Here is a 25,251-nt window from a genome sequence, read left to right as displayed (position 1 = left end):
ACATTTTGAGGCCTCTCCAAATAAAAGTAAAATCTCTCTTAGAAGGACTAAATTTACCTCTAATCTGCAAGTATGAAACAGAAGGTTAAATGTCACCCCTCTTTTTTAGTGGCTAAGTTCATATTTAAGAAAATATTTCAATGGAATAAATTATCTAACTTTTGAAAGACAATGTGGAGTACAGAGGCCATCTTCTCTGCAATCAACATTAGTTAAGAAGAGAAGTTTCACTGAAAGCAGAAAGCTATCACTCATTTACAATAAATGTTATTCAATTGCCTTCCCCCAAAAGTGGCCTTTACTTTGACTAAAAAATTACACATTTTTACCTTTATTGTCCTAGAAATAGTAAATGCCTACTATGTGACTAGTTGAAATAAAGAACATTTTTTATAACATCCAACTCTTTTGTAACAACATGGTCTAAATCCACTCTTGGTATTTGCCCTAAGCAACAGAATTAACTCAAAGAAAATTGAGGCAATATATTGGCTACTACCTAAAACTAGTGCTTTAATTTGATATAATCAATCTAATAATAGGTATAGTGTTATATATGGAGTTAGTGTTTAAAGCTTGAAAACACAGAAAATTATGAAGGAAATTATTTACAGTAGTCCCTCATTTAACGCGGGTATTACGTTCTAGACCCCCACCCCGTGAAGTAGGAGCCTTACATTTAATCTACACTCTTTTTTTTAAGTATATTTTATTGGTTATGTTATTAAAGTAGTCCCAATTTCTTTTTTCCCTTTGCTCGCCTCTGCCCAGTATCACCCTTCTCTCCAGCAATCCCACCCCCCTTAGTTCATGTCCAAGGGTTGTGCATATAAGTTCTTTGGCTTCATCCTTTCCTATATTATTCTTAACTTCCCCCTGTCTGTTTTGTACCAACTGATTATGCTTCTTAGTCCCTGCACCATTTCCCCATTTCTCCCCCTCCACCGGCCCAGCTGATAACCCTCCAAATGATCTCCATACTTATGATTCTGTTCCTATTCTGGTTTGCTTAGCTGGATTTTGTTTTTATTTTTTAGATTCAGTTGTTGATAGTTGTGAGTTTGTTGTCATTTTAGTGTTCATAGTTTTGATCTTCTTTTTCTTAAGTAAGTCCCTTTGACATTTCATATAATAATGGCTTGCTGATGAACTTCTTTAGCTTTACCTTGACTGGGAAGCACTTCATCTGCTCTTCCACTCCAAATGATAGCTTTACTGGATAGAGTAATCCTAATTGCAGGTTGCCTTTCATCACAATGAATACTGCTTGCCAGTCCGTTCCTGCCTGCAAAGTGTCCTCTGAGAAATCAGCTGTTAGTCCTACAGGCAGCCCCCTGTAGGCAACTCTCCGCATCTCCCTTGCTGCCTCCAGGATTCTCTTTATCTTTCACCTTTGGCATCTCAATCATGATGCGTCCTGGTGTGGTTCCCTCTGGGTCCAGCTCGCCTGGGACCCTCCGTGCTGCCCGGACCTGTATGTCCATCTTCTTCACAAAATTTGGGAAGTTTTCCTCATTTTTTTCAATTCGTCCTAATTCTGCACTGGTTGACTGTTTTCTTCTTCTTTATGTTCCAAATCATTGATTTGAACCCCGGTTTCCTACTCTTCACCACTGGTTTTGTGTGGATTTTCCTTCGTTTCACTTAGCATAGCCTTCACTTCTTCTCTTATGCGTTTGCCATACTCAAGCATATCTGTCAAGCCTGTGAGCATCTTTATCACCAGTGTTTTGAATTCTGCGGCTGTTAGGTTGGCTATCTCCTCATCTGTGAGGTTGGCTATCTCCTTGTCGCTTAGTTCTCCCACTGGAACCTTGATCCGTTACACCTTTTGGGCCATACTTCTCTGTCTCCTCATTCTGACAGGTTCCTGTGTTTGTTTGCCTCGGTGTCCCAGGTAGAGCTGTCGCTCCTGTCTGGATGAGTATTTCATTTTTATATCTTTGTTTGCTGAACTTCCATGAAGTTTTATTTTCTGGAACTTCTGGTTGTTTATAGTTTTGAGGTAGTTGTATTCCTTCTTAGTTGTGGAGGGAGACGCAGCGTGTCTGTCTGTGCTTCCGTCTTGGCCAGAAGTCCTATTATACACTCTTAAACCCACATAACTTTAACAACATACATATATAGTACCACAAAATTCCGCGATATAGCAAAAAATCTGCGATAAATAATTAAATATAATATTTTAAAAAATCCCACAATACAGTGAGGCCTCAGTAAGTGAACCATGATATAGAGAGGGACTAGTGTAATCTACACTCCTTGTTAAGCCATACCTTATTTAAAAATAGATAACTGTACTATACAAAAGAAAAATCGCCTAATAATATATATATTCTGGTTTGTCATGTTTTATGAAATTGCTAGAACAGCACTGTCCAAAAGAACTGTGTGATGATGGAGATGTTGTACATCTGCACTGCCAAACGGTGGCTACTAGCTACAATTATAATGTGGCTAGTGCAACTAAAGAAATGACTTTTAAATTTTTATTTTTTTAAATTTAAATTGCCACATATGACTAGTAGATACCAAATTGGACACCACAGTTCTAGAGTTTTACATTTTTCCTTTTCTAGTTGCCTCATATTTTTACATATTCTGTTATAAAATGGACTTCAAGATGCCAACTTAAATAATGTTCAGGGGTATTTTGGTGCCATAAATGATACCTTCATGCCATAAACAGGAGCCTGGCACTTACTGGTCTGATGTCAATGTCACACATTCCAACACTTGTAGTGACAACGTGACTGACTCCCAGCATTGTATTTCCTGATAATCCCTACAACAAAATAGAATGAGCAGTGACACACAGAACTTCACACAATAAAGCACATTTAAAAATTTTAGTAGGATGTAAGTTTCAGAATTACACATCTCTAGATATACAGGAAAAGCCAGGCCAATTATGAAATGAGTTTCGTACCTTTACATTGGAAGGGTCAAATAATCCCTCTGGAATCTTTAACCGTTCTGCTCCAAAGTCACAGTTGTAGCCATTGGGGAATTCGTAATGAACAGTTGGCATCTGTGCAGCTACTCTGAAAACATATTACTTTATTAAACAAAAGACAAAAACAATCCTCTTCAAAAATGATACACTACTAAGGAAGCAACTTACATGAAAGCAGAGTGAGAATAACTGTTTTCTTTTAAAATGTTATTCCATATTTCTTAACGTAACTTTTTACCTATCGACCAGTTAAGCATATTCCATGATTCTTTTTTTACCTAAACAAATCAACTTCTTTCCTCATTTTGGAAGTATAGATTCCTAAAAGATTAGTATGAAGGGTTTTATGAGCTATTAAATTATGTCTTGTAAACAAGATAAGAAAACATACTGTTCATCATAAGTTGAATCTGATACTTGAAGTACTGATGCTTGAAAATCCTGGATAACACACTGTGGATAAAAACAAGAAAGTTTAAGAAACAAGGTTATTGAGATATGTCCTTGCAATCTATACTTTCGTAACATTATCTATAAAATACTTTTCTTAAGTACGCACCCTGGGTGGGTAAGTACTTTCAAGGGTATAAATCTATCCAGCAAGGACTCTTGAGTATCAAAGAAACCCAGTTATAAGCATCTGAATTAGAAGCTAAAATGCAGAACAGTTAAATCACAGCAGTTATGGGACAGCAATGAGATAAAAACAACGGGGAACCCTTATACCACAGTCCTGCCTAACAAAACCAGTTTCAAAACACTATTTTCACCCTAAAAACACGCTCAGACTTAGAAGCAAGATTTCATTAGCTAAACATATTTTTAAAACATGCATATACATTGCATTTGATGTAATTTTTAATGACTGCATGTAGTGTAAAACAATTTTAAAACTTGCTCTGAAATACACATTACTTCTTGGCTGCTAAAGATAAATCTCATCTAATATCCTGGCAAAATTATTAACCATCTTTACAATTTTTCCTCATACTGAACACCCACAAAGCTTCTTTATATGTAGGTACAAAAAAAGTTAGGATACATCCCTACTTTCATATCCTTTTACTGTGAGTGATAAATGTCTTATCTGCGCTGTGAGAGATTCTTTTACTAACATTTCCCAGTCAATTAGTCATGTATTCAGAAATGCACCCTGGCTGGTGTAGCTCAGTGGATTGAGAGTCAGCCTGTGAACCAAAAGGTAGCAGTTCAATTACTGGTCAGTGCACATGCCTGGTTTGCAGACCAGGTCCCCAGTTGGGGGTGTGCAAGAAGCAACCGATTGATGTTTCTCTCTCTCATCAATATTGTTCTCCCTCTCTTTCTCCTTCCCTTTCCCTCTCTCTAAAAATAAATAAGACATTTTTTAAATGGAATTTTAGTAAAAAGAATCTCTTGTTGGATCCTTGCTATGAACAATAATGCACATTTTTTAATATGCCTAGTTGAACGTAGGAAAGAGAACATAACTGAACCGTACCAGCAAATCACTAAAGACAAAGACCATTTTCTCCATCAAAAAATGTTTAGAACAGCATAATGTTTGTTTTTCCCCCCACTAATCAAAGTTCAATCCAAGCCTCGCCACTGTAATCCAAATATATAGTTTGTTGACATATTGGGTTGGGCAAAAAGTTTGTTCTGTTTTTTCTGTAAGATGGCTCTAGTAGTACTTAGTTATCTTTAGCTTCATTTGAAACAATTTTGTTAGATTGTATTGTGACAGCTGTCATAAGTGTGCATTTAAAAAACATCAAAATTGTTGATATTGAAGATGGAAGAAAATATGCAACATTTTTGGCATATTAAGCTTTATTATTTCAAGAAAGGTAAAAATGCAAATGAAATGCACAAAAAGATTTGCAGAGCATATGGAGAAAGTGCTGTGACTGATCGAACGTGTCAATAGGGGTTTATTGAGTTTCATGCAATAGATTTCTTGCTGGACAATGCTCCACGGTTGGGAAGACCAGTTCAAGTTGATAGTAATCTAATTGAGCCATTAGTTGAGAACAATCAACCTTACGCTATCTGGGAGCTAACCAAAATATTCAAAATATCCAAAGTAATAGTTATTGGTGAAAATGAAAACATGTCTTCTATTTTATGGAAAAAAAGTAAATGAACTATTTGGCCAACCCAATATTTGGTTAAGTATAAAACAAAACATAACCCCCCATAAAGCTATTAATACTGTCTGTAGAATATCACTAATATGTAAAGTTGGAAAACCATGTTCATATTGTATTCTAAGACTTACAGGCTATAATTCTTTCATTAAGAGGATAATTGTTACTTACGTTACACATGTAATTGTGCCAAGACCTTGTAACCTGTGGCAACTTCTCTTTTTTTTTCCAGTTTGCTGGAGATCCCTCACGCACAGGTTCCTGAGTACCAAGAGCATGGGCGAGGTTAAGAGAGCTCACAACATGTGGTGAAGATGTGGAGATAAATTCCAAAACAAAAATTCAGGAAAAAATACAATGAAATTTTTTTGGAATAAAAATATAACAAAAAATGCAGTAGTCATCACTTACTTTCGATGCAATCATATATGGAGGAATCAGTTCAATATTCATTTCCTGGAAGAGTTCTCTGCATTGCATAGTAATAAAGTCTCCAGCAAGAGGCGATTTCACAATACCTATGAAACAGAGTAAACAAGGCTTAGACAGCATTAAGTCCAAACTCCCTGGGACAAATGTCCTCTGTGGATTTATATATGAATAATTCTTTTCAAGGAGAATTAACAAACTATTCCTCAAAGCATACATGAAACTATGCATCAGTGTTATATCTGTATTATATACAAAATTTTTTTTTAAATCTCTTTAAAAAAAGACATTATTTGAACTTGGTATGTTTTGACAGTCCAGTTTCATTATGTGTGACTTCTTGACAGCTAATGGTGTCTCAAGTGCACGCTGGTTCACTTACCTTGCTGAAGGACGTAGCCATCGTGAACTGGAATTGCAGTGGTATGAGTGGCTCCACTGTCCAAAATAAGCCCAGTAGAACGCCCATTAGCAAATCTAGTTTAAAGCATTAAGGAAAAGTAAGGATTAAGCCTCCTAAGAATGCTTTATTATAAAGGGAAGGTTTCATTAAGACATTGATAAACATAGGCATTATGGCTTGAAATGTGTGAAAGTAAATCTAGGGGTTAAAATTGCTATCAAATAATGACTCTGGCTTAAAAACAAACGACAATACACAGGACTGACTTCCAAAGTGGTGGTGTGAGGAACTTGGGGAACCTTTCTCCCACAGAGAGACAGCTGTTCAGTTGCTCAAAATTAACACAATCACGCACACTCAGAGTCTCTGGAGACACATCAAAGGGCTTATACCAAAGTGAGAAGCATTTATTTCACAAAATCCAGACTGTGGACTTCAAGCTAGGAACTGAAAGCACAATCACAAAGAACTGAAGAAGTATTTCAGCAGTGTGGCAGCTGAGTGGCAGTTCCCCTTCACTACCTGACTATTGTCAGATCCCATTTTCCACAGCTTTGCCTGGAACATCTTAAACCATTGTTTAGTAATAAGGCCATTTTCTTCATCATCAAATATTTACTGAGCCTCTGTTATGTGCCTTGTGATGTGTTTCATGCACAGTAAAGAAGGGAAGGAAAGAGGTCAGTCTGGTACTAGCATTCCTTAAGCCCAGGAGACACACAAAGGTGAACCAACTGTCCCTGCCCTGAATTGTATCCTTTAGTGAAGTAGAGCTCAGTAAGTAAAGCTATAAAAAGAACAGGGGTATTAAAGAGAGACCACCTAAGCAATCCCTGAGAAATCCAAGTGCAAGCTGGGGAGGGGGACACGGGGAAGAGCAGGAACGAGAAAAGGCTAGGAGGCAAGAGAGCAGTTGAGTTCTGGAAAATACCATAGTTCACTACAGGAAGCATGAAAAAAAGAATGAGGAAGATGATTCTGGCTTAAAGCTGGCTGGCAGTTAACAAATATTATTAGAGCTGCAGTGTGAAGAATGGGCAAGATGAGAAGAAGGGGAATGGAGGGAAGTGGAGGGAAGTGGAGGAGGATATAGGAGAGATAAATGGTGATGGATAGAGACTTGTGTACCTGAAACCTGTATAATTTGTTAACTAGTGTCACCCCAATAAATTCAGTGAAAAGGGGAAGAAAAATCATAAGAGGAAGGTTTGCAGTAACCCTGGAAACAGCTCGCAGCTAAGGCAAGGGTAGTGAATACAGAAAAATAAATGGATTTGAGAGATGTTTGGGGAAAACTACATAGGTCTGGATGACCGATACATTTGAAGGGTTGAAGAGAAAGATTTCAGGTCCAGGCAATTGAGGAAGGGAATAAATTTGAGGATAGAGAAGAAAAAGTTCATTTTGGGAATTCCGGCCAAGATGGAGGTGTACACAGACACACTGCGTCTCCCTCCACAACTAAGAAGGAATACAACTGCCTCAAAACTAGAAATAATCAAAAGTTCCAGAAAATCAAACTGCATGGAAGTCCAGCAAACAAAAATATAAAGAAGGAATACTCATCCAGACAGGTAGGAGGGGCGGAGCCAGGGCAGAGAGGATGTGGTGTGGTAGCGGCAGCAGCGGCGGCAGCGGCAGGCCAGACAGAAAGCGCAGTCACACATTTAAAAAAGTCAGGAGGGACACCTGGGGAGTGCTCCCAGCTCCACACTGGACCTTGAAGCTCACGGTCCCAGCACCAGTGAAAATCAAGCCTCATTGCTTCTGACTGTGCAGACCAGTGGGGGTTGGGGTGGAGGAAGCAACTGTCAGACTCTCAGCAGAGTCCGCTTGTTTAAAAGGCCCCCACGGTCCTAGAACATCCGCAGACCCACCTACTCTGGGAACGACGGCCAGAGCAGCAGCTAGAGGGGCACCAGACCGGTGCAGAAGTGGGAGAAGTGCCTGGAAAAGGGGCGAGTGCTGGACAGGTGGCACTGTTCCCTTTCGAAGACCCCTCCCCCACATACAGTGCCACAACATGGTGAAACAGGTCACCCTGTACTGACGAATCCCTAAGGCTCCGCCCCTTAAACGCAACAGGAGTGACAGCTCTACCTGGGACACAGAGATACACAAACACAGGAGCCTGTCAGAATGAGGAGACAGAGAAGTATGGCCCAAAAGGGGGAACAGATCAAGGTTCCAGTGGGAGAACTAAGTGACGAGGAGATAGCCAACCTAACAGATGAGGAGATAGACAACCTAACATACACAGAATTCAAAACACTGGTGATAAAGATGTTCACAGGCTTGACAGATATGCTTGAGTATAGCAAACCCATAAGAGAAGAAGTGAAGGCTATGCTAAGTGAAATGAAGGAAAATCCACACAAAACCAATGGTGAAGGGAAGAAAACCAGGGTTCAAATCAATGATTTGGAACATAAGGAAGAAAAAAACAGTCAACCAGTGCAGAATGAGGAAGCAAGAATTGAAAAAAATGAGGAACACTTCCCAGATTTTGTGAAGGAGATGGACATACAGGTCTGGGAAGCATGGAGGGTGTCAGGTGAGGTGGAGCCAGAGGGGACCACACCAGGATGCCTCATGATTGAGATGACAAAGGTGAAAGATAAAGACAGCGTCCTGGGGGCAGCAAGAGGGAGGCGGAGAGTTGCCTACAGGGGGGTGCCTATTGGACTATCAGCTGATTTCTCAGAGGACACTTTGCAGGCAGGAAGGGACTGGCAAGCAGTGTTCAATGTGATGAAAGGCAACCTGAAACCAGGACTACTCTATCCACCAAGGCTGTCATGGAAGGGCAGATGAAGTGCCTTCCAGACAAGGTAAAGCTAAAGGAGTTCATCATCACTAAGCCATTATTATATGAAATGTCAAAGGGACTTACTTAAGAAAAAGAAGATCAAAACTATGAACACTAAAATGACAACAAACTCACAACTATCAACAACTGAATCTAAAAAATAAAAACAAAATTCAACTAAGCAAACCAGAATAGGAACAGAATCATAGATGTGGGGATCATTTGTAGGGTTATCAGCTGGGAGGGGAGAGGAGGAGAAATGGGGATATGGTACAGAGATTAAGAAGCATAATCGGTTGGTACAAAATAGACAGGGGGGAGGTAAGAATAATATAGGAAAGGGTGAAGCCAAAGAACTTATATGCACGACTGTTGGACATGAACTAAGTGGGGTGGGATTGCTGGAGGGAAGGGTGATACTGGGCAGAGAGGAGCAAAGGGGGAAAAAATGGAACTACTGTAACAACATAATCAATAAAATGTACTTAAAAAAGAAAAAGTTCATTTTGGACAAAATGAGTTAAAGTGCTTATACAGCTAGATAACTAATAGAAAATGTTCTAGTGGGCAGCTGAGCCTGAAGCTCACAAGAAAGATCTGGGATACAGATATGGAATGGAATTTTTCACTGTATAACTGCTGTATGAAGTCAAGGAAATACTTAAGTTAAGCTAGAAAGGGCATGTCAAGAGAGTTGAAGGGCTAAGTGCAAAACAAGGACTCAGTAGGGATGATCAGAGGAAAGAAGTCTGAGAATAAATGTCCAGAAAGGTTAGTGATGTGTCTTTGTTATTACTGGGACTCTACTGACCTCTTGCTACCTTTTTAACTAAATTCATTCTTCAACAGTATGCAGCTTGGACAGCAGAAAATAAGCCTTCCTTCTACCTTAAGGTGTCAAGAGGACAGAGCCTGCTGACAGTAGATATGAGAACTCAACTTTCATGAATTAAGGCGGATAAAACAATGGTACTCTTCTCATTAATATTTTTGTTTAGCCCTGACCAGTGTGGCTCAGTTGGCTGGATGTTGTCCCGCAAAGCAAAAGGTCACCAGTTCAATTCCTGGTCAGGGCATATCCCTGGGTTGCAGGTTCAGTCCCCAGAGAGGGAGCACAAGAGGCAACTAATCAATGTTTCTGTCTCACATCAATGTTTCTCTTGCTCTTTCTCCTCCCTTCCCCTCTCTCTAAAAATAAATAAAATCTTTAAAAAATATTTTTGTTCTAGAAAATATAATAATTATTTTCATAAAAATGTTAACATTAGGTTTATTTTTGGTATTTTAAACTGAATAAGTAAAACTTAAATTCTTAGTTTTTATTTGTAACGTAGTAATATTGATAAACATTACTCACATAAACAAAAGCTCTTTGGGGTTTTCAATAATTTCTAAAAGTGTAAAGCAGTCCTGAGGCCATCATTTTGAGACGTCAAAACCAGTTTTAGAATAACACTAAGGTGTTCTTTGTCTTTTTCACTGTCATTCTCTCATGACTGTACAGGGAAGTCTTCCAGACGGTATGTCATGTGTGATAAACAACAGACTAAATGCAAAAGCCAGATATGAAACTTGAATTTCTACTATTGAATCCAACATTAAAGAGATTTGAAAAAATTTTAAATGATGCCACCCTTCTCATTAACTCTTTTTGGTTTTGGAAAACAGCAATTTTTCTTCAAAATATTTTATTTCTATTAACATATAACAAACTTATTATTACTTCAATTAAAATAATACTAAGGAAATATAATTTTTAAGTTTCTGTTTTAACTTATAATATGGTAAATACTGCCAGATGTAACCCACATAAATAAAAGCTGTGGATGTACAAAGTTTGAGAACTGCTGGGCTAGACCATAGTAAAACGACACCAGTCAGGGAAATCCACAAATGTGGGAAATTCTACAGGACAATCTACTTCCCTGAACAAAGAAATTTCTAAAGAAAAAAACAGGAGGAGGAGAATTTATATGTTAAAAGAGATCTAAGAGACACTGAACAAATAAAATATATGGCCCTTGTTGTTTGGGTCCTGATTCAAGCACACTAAGCTTTTTATAAAATAATAAGATAAAATTGTGGTTACATCTTTTTGTTGTTGTTTTTAAAGAACATGGTAAAATCTTTTATAGATATATAGATGCTAAAGTTTGCATGGATAAAATAAATGTTGTCTGAGATTTCCTTCAAAATCATGTGGGGAGTTGGGGGGAGTCATATCTAATGCAACTTAGCTATGTGTTGAAAATTGTTGAATCGGGTGATGAACCTATGGAGCGTCAATATAATAGTTTATCTTCCTTTGTGTAGGAAATTTTCTATAATAAAAGATTAAAGAATAAAACAATGCCCAATTCTGCTAAGCACTCCCTATAAGGAAGCAGCCAAACAGACCTATGTTCAGATTCAGGACTGCCATTTCCCAAATTGTGAACTTGGACCAATTTGCTTATGCTGACTCCATTTCCTGACAGGGTTAGTATAAAAATTAAATGAAATAATGCACATGATGGGTCTCCAATCTTCAACTCGAAAACCCTCAATAGTTCCCTAGAGTCTAAAGTTCGCATTTTCTATATCTTACAAGGCCTTGACGGTCAGACCTAAATCTATTTTTACAGCTCCCGAAGCCTAACACACAGCTTCAACTATAAGCTACTGTAACACTTATACTGGTTTTGCTAAGTCATCTCTAAGACTTACAGACAAATGTTAGATTACAGTTACTACAGTGATCCTCACGTTCACATAAAATTTACCTTAATACGACAACAATCCAGGGAGGTATACAGGATAAATGAGTTGAAGTGAAGTTCAGGTTTTTAATACCAAATTAAAGATCACACAAATGTAAGCACTGTAATTTGAACTCTAAATATAGAGCTCTTTCTCCCATATCACACTTTTTTAAAATAAAAGTTGTCAGGCTACTATATTACTCTGCTGAACTACCACAATTGCTATACAAATATTTCAAATTAATCATGTACTTCTTTATGATTTTTGCCAAAGGTAATTTTGAAGTACTATTAAAATGTTACTTAGCTTCTAACAATATTACATTACACATTCTTTAAGGTGATGGCATATTTCCATATCTGCCCCTTAATATGCTTGTAATAACTATCTGGTGATCAATTCTTAAGTGAAGTTAGTTCTAGCCAATTTCTACTTTTCTGTGGTATTGGAGGGGAGGGAGTAAACAGTGGTCTTTGAACTGCGCCACCCAGTTGGCTACAAGACTGCCCACTATGCACATTCTCCTTCAAAGAACAAAATTCTTAAGAACCTTGTTAACAAGCAGGATTTGGGTGTGTCTTTCCCTTACCCTCTCATATTTTCTGGTGTATCAGTTCCAATAAGAAACACTAAAAGATGGATAGCGAAAAAGCGAGAGAGAAAATACCCCAAAGTTTTGAACAAGAAAGAATTAGCTCACGTCCCCCTGCTGGGGCATCATCTTTAGGGGCACCACCTTTACTTTCAGAGAAAAGCTAAGCTTTACTCTTTCAAGGATACGCAGTCAAAACTGCAGTTTTGCAAAGGAAGAACGCGGGGATGTTGTAGTGTTCAAACATCAACTCTGTCAGTTTCTCTCTCTTGGCTCTAGTGTTCCACTGGATAAGAAGGAAAAAAAAAAAAGCAAGTCATTTGTGGTTTAAAAACAAAAATGTTGTATTATCTCAAGATGTATTACAGTACTGTATTGACAAATCATAAAACATTAAAAACAATAAAATACCATGGCAAATAACCTTCATAATAACAATTTTATTATATTTAATTCATTTCTATTGGTAATAGATTTAATCAATAAATATAAATTATAATTTGGTTATTATTTAATAAGAAGTAAAATTGTCTGCTTCAATGAATTCTAGAAATTACTGAGTTTTTATGTAAGGGAATTAGAATTGTTATAAACACAAAGTATTATTAAATCTTAAGAGTGAATCTAGTCCTGGTCAGTAGCTCAACTGGTTGGAGCATCGTCCTGATACACCAAGGTTGCTGGTTTGATCCCCAGTCAGGGCACATACAAGAATCAATCAATGAATGCATCAATAAGTGGAACAATAAATCAATGTTTCTCTCTCTCCCAAAAATCAATTTTAAAAAAAGTGAATCTAGTTATCATAATCCTAAGTATGAATTTTTATTTATTTATTTTTAAGATTTTATTTATCTATTTTTAGAGAGTGGAAGGGAGGGAAAAAGAAAGGGAAAGAAACATCAATGTGTAGTTGCTTCTCGCACACCCCCAACTGGGGACCTGGCCCACAGGAATGTGCCTTGACTGGGAATCGAACCTGTGACCCTTTGATTCTCAGGTCAGCGCTCAATCCACTGAGCCACACCAGCCAGGGCCTAAGTATTAATTTTAAACCACCAAATTCTCCCACTTATAGCTGTTACTCATAAAATAACAGTATATTGATAACTTATGTATTCACAAGAGACCTCAGTCTAGCAATTTGCAGCCCTTATTCAATATCTGACTTCTCTCCCGGAGGCCTGAGTATAAAAGCAGATGTGTCCTGCATTTGTGGCACAGGGGACAATTCAGAAACCAAAATGGGAAGCAGCCCAAGGACTCCAATGTTAAATAAATCCATGGAAAAACAATAAATAGATAACCATCAAAACCCATTTTGGTGCTTTGGTATTATTCTTTGAATATTTTATTTATTAAAATAATAAAATAAAAGTTATAGTATTAAAAAATTAATTTCCCTTTCCCTGATTTTCAAAATGGAAAACATAAATTTCTATGCCTCTTTAAAGAAAAAGGAAACATTCTCCCAATGAATGGGGAAAAAGAAAAAGAGAAACTCAGAAAAGAAAGCCTTGTTCTTACCGGTGCTTCTGACATGAGGACAGGATGCAGGCTGGGTTCTGACTTGATATGCATTTTGTAGGTATGATCCAAAATAGCCTGGAAACTATCCCAGTCTTCAACTGGAATGTAAAATTAATACCTTGAAAACAATGCTTAGTTGGAGATCAATATAGCATCTTTGGAGAGACTTTCTATGATTTACCATTAAATACTTTAATATACAGAACCTACTTGTTCTACAGATTTACTTCATAACATACTACTTTATATAGACATCATCTTTGCATCTATAGAACTTTTTGTGCCTCCAGCCCCTATAGTATCACGACACCAAGACCTGTGCCAAATGTAAATAATGTGTATAACAGACTTAAAGTACCATATAAATATTACTCAATAAGTACTTATTAGAAGCCCACTATGCAATTGGAATGGTAAAGAGGAAAGAACTGTATAATGTAGAACCTGACATTCAAAAACCTTACAATCTATTTGAAAAAATAAAATTAAAAGACACACAATATTCAGAGAATAATGTGTCTCCAATTTTGCTTCCGCTGAGACATTCCATTAAAACTTTGCCGCCCAGGCTGGTGTGGCTCAGTGGATTGGGTGTCAGCCTGCGAACCAAAGGGTTGCCGGTTCGATTCCCAGTCAGGGCACATGCCTGGGTTGCGGGCCAGGTCCCCAGTTGGGGGCGCACGACAGGCACCCACACATTGATGTCTCTCTCTCCCTTTCTCCTCCCTTCCCCTCTCTCTAAAAATAAAAAAATTTAAAAAATAAAAAAACTTTGCCTATATCACTTCTGACCTTTTAATGGGCAAATCCAGTGAATACATCACATTTGTAATTTTGCTTGACCTCTCTAAATTATCTGACACTACTGACTATTCAGGAGTTTACAAACTTTTTCTGCCATAGTCCAAAGAGATATGATTACTTGTACAACATACGTCCTTCCACAGGCTGAGCAGGATATATATTTCAGGCAATGGACTTTGTTAATTGTTTTAATTTCTTTCTTTTATTAAATATTTTATTGTTGTTCTATTATCATTGTCCCAACTTTTTCTCTTCGCTCTCCTCCACCCCTCCCAACCCCCTACTCCCAGTCAATTCCCACCACTTGTTTTAATTTATTTCTCCCCTTTTTAGTGTAAATCTAAACGTCACAGCAGAGAACAATGAGAATCGCTAGACTTCTAAGTGTCCAGAACTTTTCCTTTTCTTAATGAAGAAATTTTCTCCTATATCCCTAAATTCCTTCACATTCACCTTCATGGGCACCTCTTCTTCTCTGCTGGTTAAATACAGAACAATTTTTTTTCCTTAAAAAGTTTTTTTTATTGAATTTATTGGGGTGACATTGGTTTAAAATTATATGTTTCAAATGCACCTTCTATAATACATCATCTTTATATTGTACTGTGTTTACCACCTGAAATCAAGTCTCTTTTTCTCACCATTTATCCTCCGTTACCCTCTTCTACTCTCCTACTCCACTTTCCTGCTGGTAATCACCATATTGTTGTCTGTGTCTGTGAGGGTTTTTTTTTTAATCCCTTAACTTTTTTTATCCAATCCCCCGACCACCCTCTGCTTTGACATCTATCAGCCTGTTCTCTGTATCTATGAGTCTGTTTCTATTTTGTTTATTTTGTTCATTAGATTTCACATATAAGTGACTGGCATATGGACTTAGCATAATACCCTTCCATACTCTTGCAATGGGTAAGATTTCCTTTTTATGACTGTATAGTATTCCACTGTGTAAATGTACCACAGTTTTTTATTCACTCATCCACTGAAAAGCACTTGGGCTGCTTCTAAATCTTGGCTATTGTAAATAATGCTGCAATAAACATAGGGTGCATATATATTTTTTGAATTAGTGTTCCACATTTCTTTGGATATATTTCCAGAAGTGGAATCACTAAATCGTAAGGTAAGCCCATTTTTAATTTTTAAGGACTCTCCATACTGTTTTCCACAGTGGCTGCAGTAGTATGCATTCCCAACAATACACAAGGGTTGCCCTTTCTTTACATCCTTGCCAGCACTTGTTGTTTGTTGATTTATTGATAGCCATTCTCACAGGGGTGAGGTGATATCTCATCATGGTTTTAGTTTGCATCTCTCTGATGATGAGTGATGTTGAGCATCTATCTTTTCACATATTTATTGGCCATCTGTATGTCCTCTTTGGAGAAGTGCTTATTCAGGTCCTTTGTCCATTTTTTAATTGGATTGTTTGTCTTCTTGGTGTTGAGTAGTATGAGTTCTTCATACATTTTGGAGATTAAACCTTTGTCCAATGTATCATTGGCAAATATATTCTCCCATACAGTCAGTTCCCTTTTTATTCTGATGATAGTTTCTTTAGCCACACAGAAACTTTTAAATTTGATGTAGTCCCATTTGTTTAATTTTTCCTAATAAAGGAAAATAATCACTTGCTTTAGGAGACATATCAGCAAAAATATTGCTATGTGGGATATCTGAAATTTTACTGCCTATGTTTTCCTCTAGGATTTTTATTCTGGCATATGGTGTAAGTTGGTGGTCAAGTTTCATCTTTTTTTCCATGTACCAGTCCAGTTCTCCCAATGCCATTTACATAAGAGACTCCATTGTATGCTCATGCCCCTCTTTTTAAATATTGACCATAGAGACATGGGTTTATTTTTGGTCTATTTTGTTCCGCTGATTTATGTGTCGCTTCTTATGCCAGTACCAGGTGGTTTTGATTACAGTAGCCTTGTAGTATAGTTTTACATCAGGTATTGTGATCCCTCCAACAATATTCTTCTTTCTCAACATTGCTGAGGTTATTTGGGGTCATTTTTGGTTTCATGTAAATTTCTGGAGTATTTGTTCTAGATCAGTGAAATATGTCATTGGTATTTTAATAGGGATTGTGTGAATCTACTGATTGCTTTGGTAGTATGGGCATTTTAATTATGTTAATTCTTCCAATCCATGAAAATAGTGTATGATTCCATTTATCTGTATCTTACTTAATTTCTTTCTTCATATTTCCAAGTACAAGTCTTTTATCTCCTTGATTAAACTTATTTCTAGGTACTTTATTTTTCTCATTGTTATAGTAAATGGGATTTCCCCCCTAGTTTCTATTTCTGACATTTCATTGTTGGTGTACAAAAATGCCTTCGATTTCTGAATATTGACTTTGTATCCCGCTATTTTGACAAAGTCACTTATTAGGTTGAGAAATTTTTTGGTGGAGACTATAGTGTTTTCTATGTACATTATGATGTCACCTGTGAATAATGAGTTTTACTTCCTCCATTCCAATTTGGATGCTGTTTATTTCTTTTTCTTTTCTGATCACTGTGGTTAGAACTTCCAGTACTATGGTGAATAAGAGTGGTGAAAGCAAACACCCTTATCTCATTCCTGATCTTAAGGGAAAGCTTTTAGTTTTTGCCCATTGAGTATGATGCTGGCAGTAGGATTCTGATACATACATACATAACAAGTTTTCACAAGGAAAAGTTTGAAATAGGAGGACCCTTTTCTGGAGTAACAAATGCAACTCCATGTCTTAAAATCCTTCTCACCTGCTTATAACATCAGCACCTATGAACAACCACTTTGAACTCTAACAAATTCATTTATTTGCTGTGCAGAAAAGGGTTAACACAGCAGGCCTAAGAAAACCTGCTTGCAAGGTTGACCCTTGGCTGGCACCTGGGAACCTGACTGGTGAACAATTCCCTACACTGACATAAATCTTTCCCTAAATGGTAAGAGTAGCTCACTGTGCCTAAACCGTTTATACAAAGGATGTGGCCTATGGTGAACAACTTCATTCCTTCCAGAAGTCTGGAATTTTAGTACTTACTAGTCACAGGATACCTGTATGACCACCTCCCAATAAAAACTCTAGTGGACAACACACATGTGGTGACAACTCAGTGCTGGAGGAATTAAGCACCTCCGTTATGACTGCACTGTGAGCAGACTCTGGGAAGTTCATACTTTCCTCTAGCCGCCACTCCACACCCCCTTTCTCCCTTTACTGATTTTGTCTGTATCATTTCAGTGTAATAATCTTAGCTGTGAGTCCAACTATATGCTGAGTCCTATGAGTCCTTCTAGTGAATAAATGAATTTCTGAGTGATACTTGCGTTTTAGACCATAAAACTTGTTTTTTGCTTCGTATTCCTACCTCCATGCATGGTACCGTCAATTCCGGCAACCCCCCCAAAAAATCTAGGAAACTTTCTCAAACTCTTCTTTTCATCACTCTAATCAATCACTGAAAAACCTATTGCTCCTGGATAGCTCTGAAAGCCACCTCAGGATCATCACCATCAGTGTTATAATTTAAATCTTTATTTCTTCACTGGACTGCCACCTTTTAACTAAATGTCTTGTCTCTAGTAACTCCCTCTAGGCTAGCCTACATATTGCTCTTAAAATAATTTTTCCAGCTAGCAAATATAACATTTCATATCTCTGTTTAAATTCCTTTGGGGTTAATCTTATTACCAGCTTAATACACCCTGCCATGGTTTACAAGTCCTTTTATGATTGCTCGCTGCCTACCTTCCCTGCATCTGGCTATAAGGCACCCAATGTTATAGCCATATGTAATTGATGACATTTCTAAACATGTAAGTTGCTTCCACAACTCCATCTCTTCACACATGCTGGGTGCTCTGTTCTATCTGTTCTTGACAGTCAGGCTAATTCTTATTCATTGATCAAGACTCAGGACAAAAGTTACCTCCTTTGGGATTGGGAACACCATCACTGACCCCCAATAACAGAGTTAATGCCATTCCTCTCTAATCCCACTGATTATCAGACATAGTTATAGTATGGCACTTACCCTACATATTTGTATATATACACCTATGCTTTCTATCTATGCGTTTCTTCAGGAAAAGAAATGAGTTTTATGCATTTTTGTATTCTCAGTATCTGGAGCATCAGTTTGTAGAATAAAAACAAATGCTGATGTTCAACTTATAAGAAGCTGTTGCATTACATCTAATATGTGTACCCAGTATATTCTGTGTTTATAATCAATTACATAGAGGAAAAACATACCAATCCCATTTTTCAATGGTGAAATGGCCTCCATATTCTCTCTGGGAACACGCAGGGCATTAGTATCTATGTAATAGGTGGGACCGCCTTGTTTGCCTTTATCACCATCTATTTCCATCAATGTGCTTCCATCATCTCTTTCTATCATCATGCCAATAGCTGTGGGGAAATCCACCTGTAAGAGTCAAAAACACGACACATTAGCTTTGCCTGCTTTTATCAAGGAGTCATTTTCCTCCCTGAACTCAAGTCTTGTATCATATTTGAGTCAGTATTTCTGCATAAATTTAATTGTACATGAATGGCCCTTACATAGCCAATTAACTCTAACATTACACTTACCTTGGGACAGTCCTCACCAGCATAACCGGCTCTCACAGTATAGGATCCAATGTCAAAAACGAGGGCTCCAACTTCATCTGGAAAGATGAGAAAATAACATTAAAAACTTACAAGTATCATATGAGAATTTAAAAAGTACTTAACATGCTTAAAATGAGAATGTATATGAAAGCTCTAGAAACACTAAAACAGGCATTCCATTCATACTATTACTACCTTGAACCTAGCTTTATTTTAGATACACCTTAAACTAAAGATTCATTTAATTTAAATATAACATCATACATGTTGTATCAGTAGAGGCTCAGCCAGGGTAATTTGTGGAGAGTTTATTTATTAAAGAGACTACTTCCAAAGATATGCTCACAGTATTAAAAAACAAGAAAAGACAGAATGATACCCTAGGACTTATAATATCAGAGATTTGTTGCCACCCTTAGAATTGAAGAAATGGAGAAGAAAGTTATTCCAGAACCCACAGAATTGCGTGTTTGGATGGCTACCTGGCAGGAGCTGTGACCTTCAGTTAAGGGCTGGCTGACCCCTAGAGGAAGGAACCAGGCTGATAAACATGCCAGCCTCTCTACTTCCCCTCTCCATGGACTAGGGTGTTGTTGTAATTTCTCATCCAAACTGGGCTACTGCTGAGTGTGAAAGAGTCGTCGTCGTCGTCGTCGTCGGCAGCCATCCGTCTCGAGAGACGATGGTGTAGCTTCTTAAGAGTCCATCTGCACCGCCGAGAATGGCTGTGCAGTCCGACTCGGGAGTGACATGGTATCTGTCTCCTCCCGTGTTGAATCGACATCTTGCGATGACGCTGAAGCTACAGAGCCTGGGCAGGGCAATTATGGAGGGTCTGCTGTTGCCCATGCAGCAGACCCCCCCTCTCTTCGCAGCTGAAGGGTCCAAGGGAAAGACGGAGTCGATACAGCTTGGGTTCAGGTGCGCCGCAGGAGTTGCCGGTGTTGATCACAACATTCAAACCGCCTTAGGGACTCCGGCTCCGGATTTTCTGTCGGGGTTTACTCCCTTAGCCTTTCCCCTGAAGAGGTATGCCGCAAGGCAGCGGAGGTTTTTTGGAGTCAGAGTTTTCCTTCTCTGATGTACCCTGACTGGAAGATCGAACCAGCGACACTTAGCTCGCAGGCCGACGCTCAATCCACTGAGCTAAACCAGCCAGGGCTGGTGTGAAAGAGACCCTATTAATAATTGTACCAGACAAGACACAAAGCAGGAAGTATGGTTACCCTACCATTGGCCACACCAGAGGTCAAGGGAGTCCACTGATGTAGTCTACATGGGTCAGTGTTTAAGGGCACAGAGAAGGTGAAAATGAGTAGGAGGTGGATCTGGAGGGACAATGGAAAGATATCTAGCATACTTTGGTACCATTTTTTTTGTATGCTAAGGGAAATACTATTCCATGCAATTAGGGAAGAAACTCAGCAAAATCCCAAGTAGGAACCCTAAAGAATGAGTTAAAGACATATTAACATAGGACAAGGAAAAATCATTAAAATGAAGGTATCATCAAAGTTTACATGTTTCAGAGATTTTTAGGACATAAAGTTTAATGCTAAGGGAGAAGCCTAGTAATATTTTTTTACATTCAAATTCAGAGAATAGCCTCTAATTATACTTTAAAATTATTTCAGCCCAAGTAGTATGTATCCTTAAACAAGGGACTTGGATTATCCCAAGCACTGATTTTTCAAAGAAGAATTTTTTCCAATTATTAAAAATAAGAAATACTATTCACTCCCAATAAATTGGTAAAAATTAGTATGTCTAATAAGACCAAGACCAAGTATTGTCAAAGATGTAGAGAAAGAGGAACTTTTATATGTCAGCTAGTATAAGCTATAAATTGGTACAAGCACTATGGGCAATTTACTCATAACTACTAAAGTTGAAAAATGTGCATTCACAGAAATTACAAATACCTTTTCTAGAGAAACTCTCATATATATATAAAAAGACACCTCCCAGAATGTTCACTAGGTATGTGACCTTGGGCAATATTTACTAACTTCTCTGGTTCATTTTCCTATCTCATAGGATGCTATAATAATTAAATGTGTTAAATGTTTTAACATATGTAAGGACATAAAACAAGCCTTTGCATATAACAAGTACTGTAAGTGATAGCTGCTAAGATCATTATTATTGTCACACTGCTTGCAATGGGAAAAGATAGAAATTATCTAGTGGCCTCTCAGTAGGAAAATAAATTAACTACAGTTTATTCATATATTGAAATACTATATACCAGTTAAAGGAGTGACCTAGATCTACATGTATCAACATGGATAAATCAAAAAATACCAGCTTGTATGTGTGTATATATATATCTATATATACATTATTTAATGCTATTTAATTCATTATGGATACATATACACTTATTAAAAGTATAAAATATGCATTGGGTCTAAGAATGTTACATAATAACTTCACTTCAGTGTTTACCTCTAACAAGGGAGAAAGGAGAACTCTATATTAGAAATATTTTATTTCTTAAAATATCTGAGGCAAATATGGCAAAATATTACATCTTTTAAAACTAAGTAGTAAATACAGAAGTATCACATATAAACTTACATATAAATTCTATTTTTTAGTATGTCTGAACCATTTCAAATATTTTAAAAATGAAACTTAAAAATCAAAAAAGGATTCATGGACATAGACAAGAGTGTGGTGATCGTGGAGGAGAGGGTGGTATAAAGGGATAAATGGTAATGGGAAAAAAATACAATAAAAATAAATTAAAAATATAAAAATCAATTATTACACTACAAATATTCAGTTGAGAGATGGTACCTTCATAGAATAATGTTGAAACACTGAAAAAGATGAAGTAAAAATTGACAATTAAAAAATAGTCATGGAAATGTAAAAAACAGCACAGGGAATGTAGTCAATAATATTGTAATAACTATGTACGGCCCTTAGGGGGGTACGAGACTTATTGGGGGTATCACTATTTTTCTTGTTTGCTTAGTTTTTTCAGATTCAGTTGTTGATAGTTGTGGATTTGTTGCCATTTTATTGTTCATAGTTTTTATCTTTTTCTTAATGGTTCAGTGATGCTGAACTTCTTTAGTTTCTTCTTGTCTGGGAAGCTCTTCATCTGCCCTTCGATTCTAAATGATAGCCTTGCTGGGTAGAGTAGTCTTGGCTGTAGGAATATTTCTTGCCAATCCCTTATAGCCGCAAAGTTTCTTTTGAGACATCAGTTGACAGTCTTATGGCAACTCCCCTGTAGGTAACTAACTTTTCTCTTGCTGCTTTTAAGATTATCTCCTTATCTTTAATCTTGGGTGTTTTATTTATGATGTGGTTGGAGAGAGACTCTTTGTATCCATCTTGTTTGGGACTCTGTGTGCTTCCGGGGCTTGCATGTCTATTTCCTTCAACAAATTAGGGAAGTTTTCTTTCATTATTTTTTCAAATAGATTTCCAACTTCTTGCTCTTTCTCTTCTCCTTTTGGCATCACTATGATGTGAATGTTGTCCCAGAGGCTGCTTTTCCTGTCATCTTTTCTGGATTTTTTCTTCTTCTTGTTTTTTTTTTTTAAGATTTTATTTATTTATTTTTAGAGAGGGGGAGGGAGAAAGAGAGAGAGAAACATCAGCGTGTGTTTGCTTCTCGTGTGCCCCCAACTGGAGACCTGGCCTACAACCCAGGCCCTTTGGTTGGCAGGCCGCGCTCAATCCACTGAGCCACACCAGCCAGGGCATTGTCATTCTGATTGGTTGTTTTTTCTTCCTTATGTTTCATATCACTGATTTGATTCTCAGCTTCATCCACTGTACTGTTGTTTCCCTGTAAATTGTTCTTTGTTTCAATTACTGTATCCTTTGTTTCTGACTGGATCTTTTTTATGCTGTTGCAGTCCTCAGTAAGTTCCTTGAGCACCCTTATAACTAGTATTTTGAACTCTACATCTGATAGATTGCTTATTAGCATTTCATTTAGCTCTTTTTCTGGAGTTTCGATATGTTCTTTCATGTGGACCGTGTTTCTTTGTCTCCTCATTTGACGGCCTCCCTGTGTTTGTTTCTATGTATTAGGCAGAGCTGCTTTGACTTTGGGTCTTGGTAGTGTGGCCTAATGTAGTAGGTGTCCTATAAGGTCCAGTGGCACAGCCTCCCCATCACCCAAGCTAGGTACTGGAGGAGCATTCTCTGTGTGGGCTGAATACACCCTCCTCTGGTAGCTGAGCCTTGGTTGTTGTTGGCAGATCAATGAGAGGGATTTACTCAGGCTTTGAAGGATCACTTCAAGATTATAGGAGCAGGTGTTTAGCAAATAAAAGTTTGCTGTGCCATACAGGTCGGTGAAAAAGAGACTATTGCTGATAGTCTCTTATTATGGGCAAGGTCCTTTTGGGTAAAGGAAGGGGACGAAGTTTCTCTTGAGCCTGAAGCTAAAACTGACATTAGCTCTAAATAATCCACACACTACTGAGGCACATCTTGGGGTGTCTGGTTCTGAATCCTCACACTAGGTACCATCATTCCACTACCGAGGAGCCTGAAGTTGGGAAAAGTTAAGTCACCTGCCCAAGGCCAAAGCCCAACAGGAATGGTGAGGCTGGTATTACAACTCAGGTCGCTCTAACTCCCTGGTTCCGGTGTCTTTCTACCGCACCACAGTGTACCCAAGGAAAGCCTCCTTAAACTAAGGGTGTTCCTAAAATAAGCCCGAGCATTGCCCTGCAGGAGTAACTTGGAGAATGCACGGTCAACACACAGGCAAGAGTTAGTGAAGGGTGTGAGGCAGTGGGAGCGCCGAGTGCGGACAGGAGGCTGCGTCCTGAGTGCCCGCCACGCTCACCATCAGACCTACCTCCCGCGCTCGCTGTGCCATCTACAGGACGATGCGGAAACCCTGCGTCCACGCTCGCAAACTGCAGGGAACTCCCAAGTTTAAACTCGCGCGCACATCCCAATCAGCCGAGTTAAGGAGACGCTGGATAGATGCGACCCTGGGGCCGGTCACTCCGCCCGGGGCTCGGTGGGCCAACCCCTGGTTGGAGCCTCACTCTCTGCCGCAATGGATCCAGCTTCACTCCTTGCCGCAAGGCCGACGCGCATCCCCCCATACTCGCTCCTCCCGGGGCCGAGGCTGGAAGGCGCCGCCGGCCACTCTGGGTGCGAGGCGCTGGGCCGGGGATGGGGCGCCGAGGCGGAAGTCCCAAAAGAGGGAGACCCGAAGGGGCAGCAGCCAAGGGGAGAGGTAGAGGGCTGGGGCGGGGGTTGCAAACCCTACATTGAAACGGTGCGCTCACTCACCTCCCCCGTACACGCCGCCGCTCATGGCTGCCTGTGGGCGCGATTCCTATGTTGAAGGCTACCGGGAGGCGTGACGGCAACGACAGTAACTGCGGCTCCAGGCAAGCGGTAGCCTCTTACCCCCTTAACTTCCACCGCTAGCCCCCTAGGGCAACAAAGCAGCGCCCACACAGCCGGTGCGCAGTCACACTTGCTGCCTTCTCTTTTCAGCCAATCACGAGAGGTCCGGCTATTCTTTAGCCAATCATAACTAGGTTCTTCGGCATCCTGCCGCGGCACTGTCATGTTAGCCAATAGAAGACAGCGATCAGGGCGGGGCGAGGGAAAAGCGACGAAATGAGGGAAGGAATTGGCCGCGGAGCTGGAGACGTTGGCGGTGGAAGCGGGATAGGGAAGAGGAGAGTGCTGGGGCGGGTCTGGGAGGTGTGCTTAGTGTGGGCTGGGAGCCGTCGGAATCCGCTAGAGCAAGGTGAATTTTTGGACTTTGGGAGAAAGTGTCTCCATTTGGCAGTGTGGTGAATGCAGATGTGTATTTTTTTTTTTAATTAAAAGTATTTTGAACTAACTTTTACGTTGAAATAATGAAAGAGTTATGCTCCACTTTGGGGAAGGGGAATCAATAAATCAGAGAAACCGACAGAATTCTTTAATTTTTAAAATAGTTTTTAATAATTAAATGAAAGTGACAAATTCAGGTAGGACTTTAATACTTATTTTATTATTTTTTATTACCCTGGCCAGGAATTGAACTGGCGACCTTTTGCTTTGCAAGATGATGCCCAACCGAGCCACACCAGTCCAGGCTATTTACTTTTTTAAATCATTTTTTATTTTTCAATTACATAAAAATTATACTTTCAAAGTGTCATCAATCGCTTTTATCCCGTGAGACAGGTGAAGAACAATGAAATCAGTCCTCATGCAAGTTAGTACCTAATCATAAATACATCTTAGAT

General features: G+C 38.7%; 1 protein-coding gene across 1 annotated transcript in view; it reads right to left on the bottom strand.

Annotated features, from left to right (window-relative positions):
* The window catches only part of LOC150020927 (actin-like protein 6A), a 31,327-nt gene extending 6,828 nt beyond the window's left edge, over window positions 1–24,499 (bottom strand). The window contains exons 1-11 of the mRNA XM_090278369.1: window positions 24,296–24,499; window positions 18,995–19,071; window positions 18,653–18,827; window positions 13,588–13,688; window positions 12,249–12,346; window positions 5,897–5,991; window positions 5,497–5,603; window positions 5,257–5,346; window positions 3,348–3,409; window positions 2,930–3,044; window positions 2,705–2,785 (exon numbers count right to left, since the gene is read on the bottom strand). Coding sequence (XP_090134495.1) covers window positions 2,705–2,785; window positions 2,930–3,044; window positions 3,348–3,409; window positions 5,257–5,346; window positions 5,497–5,603; window positions 5,897–5,991; window positions 12,249–12,346; window positions 13,588–13,688; window positions 18,653–18,827; window positions 18,995–19,071; window positions 24,296–24,320 — 1,026 coding nt within the window. The 5' untranslated portion in view covers window positions 24,321–24,499. The remainder of the gene's footprint in view (window positions 1–2,704; window positions 2,786–2,929; window positions 3,045–3,347; window positions 3,410–5,256; window positions 5,347–5,496; window positions 5,604–5,896; window positions 5,992–12,248; window positions 12,347–13,587; window positions 13,689–18,652; window positions 18,828–18,994; window positions 19,072–24,295) is intronic.
* Window positions 24,500–25,251: the final 752 nt, after the last annotated feature.

The sequence above is a fragment of the Furipterus horrens genome, unplaced genomic scaffold (assembly GCF_987537825.1).
Source record: "Furipterus horrens unplaced genomic scaffold, mFurHor1.1.pri manual_scaffold_1, whole genome shotgun sequence".
NCBI classification, from domain to species: Eukaryota; Metazoa; Chordata; class Mammalia; order Chiroptera; family Furipteridae; genus Furipterus; species Furipterus horrens.
The sequence above is the reverse complement of the archived record's forward strand: the minus strand, read 5'-3'. Positions and strand labels throughout refer to the sequence as shown.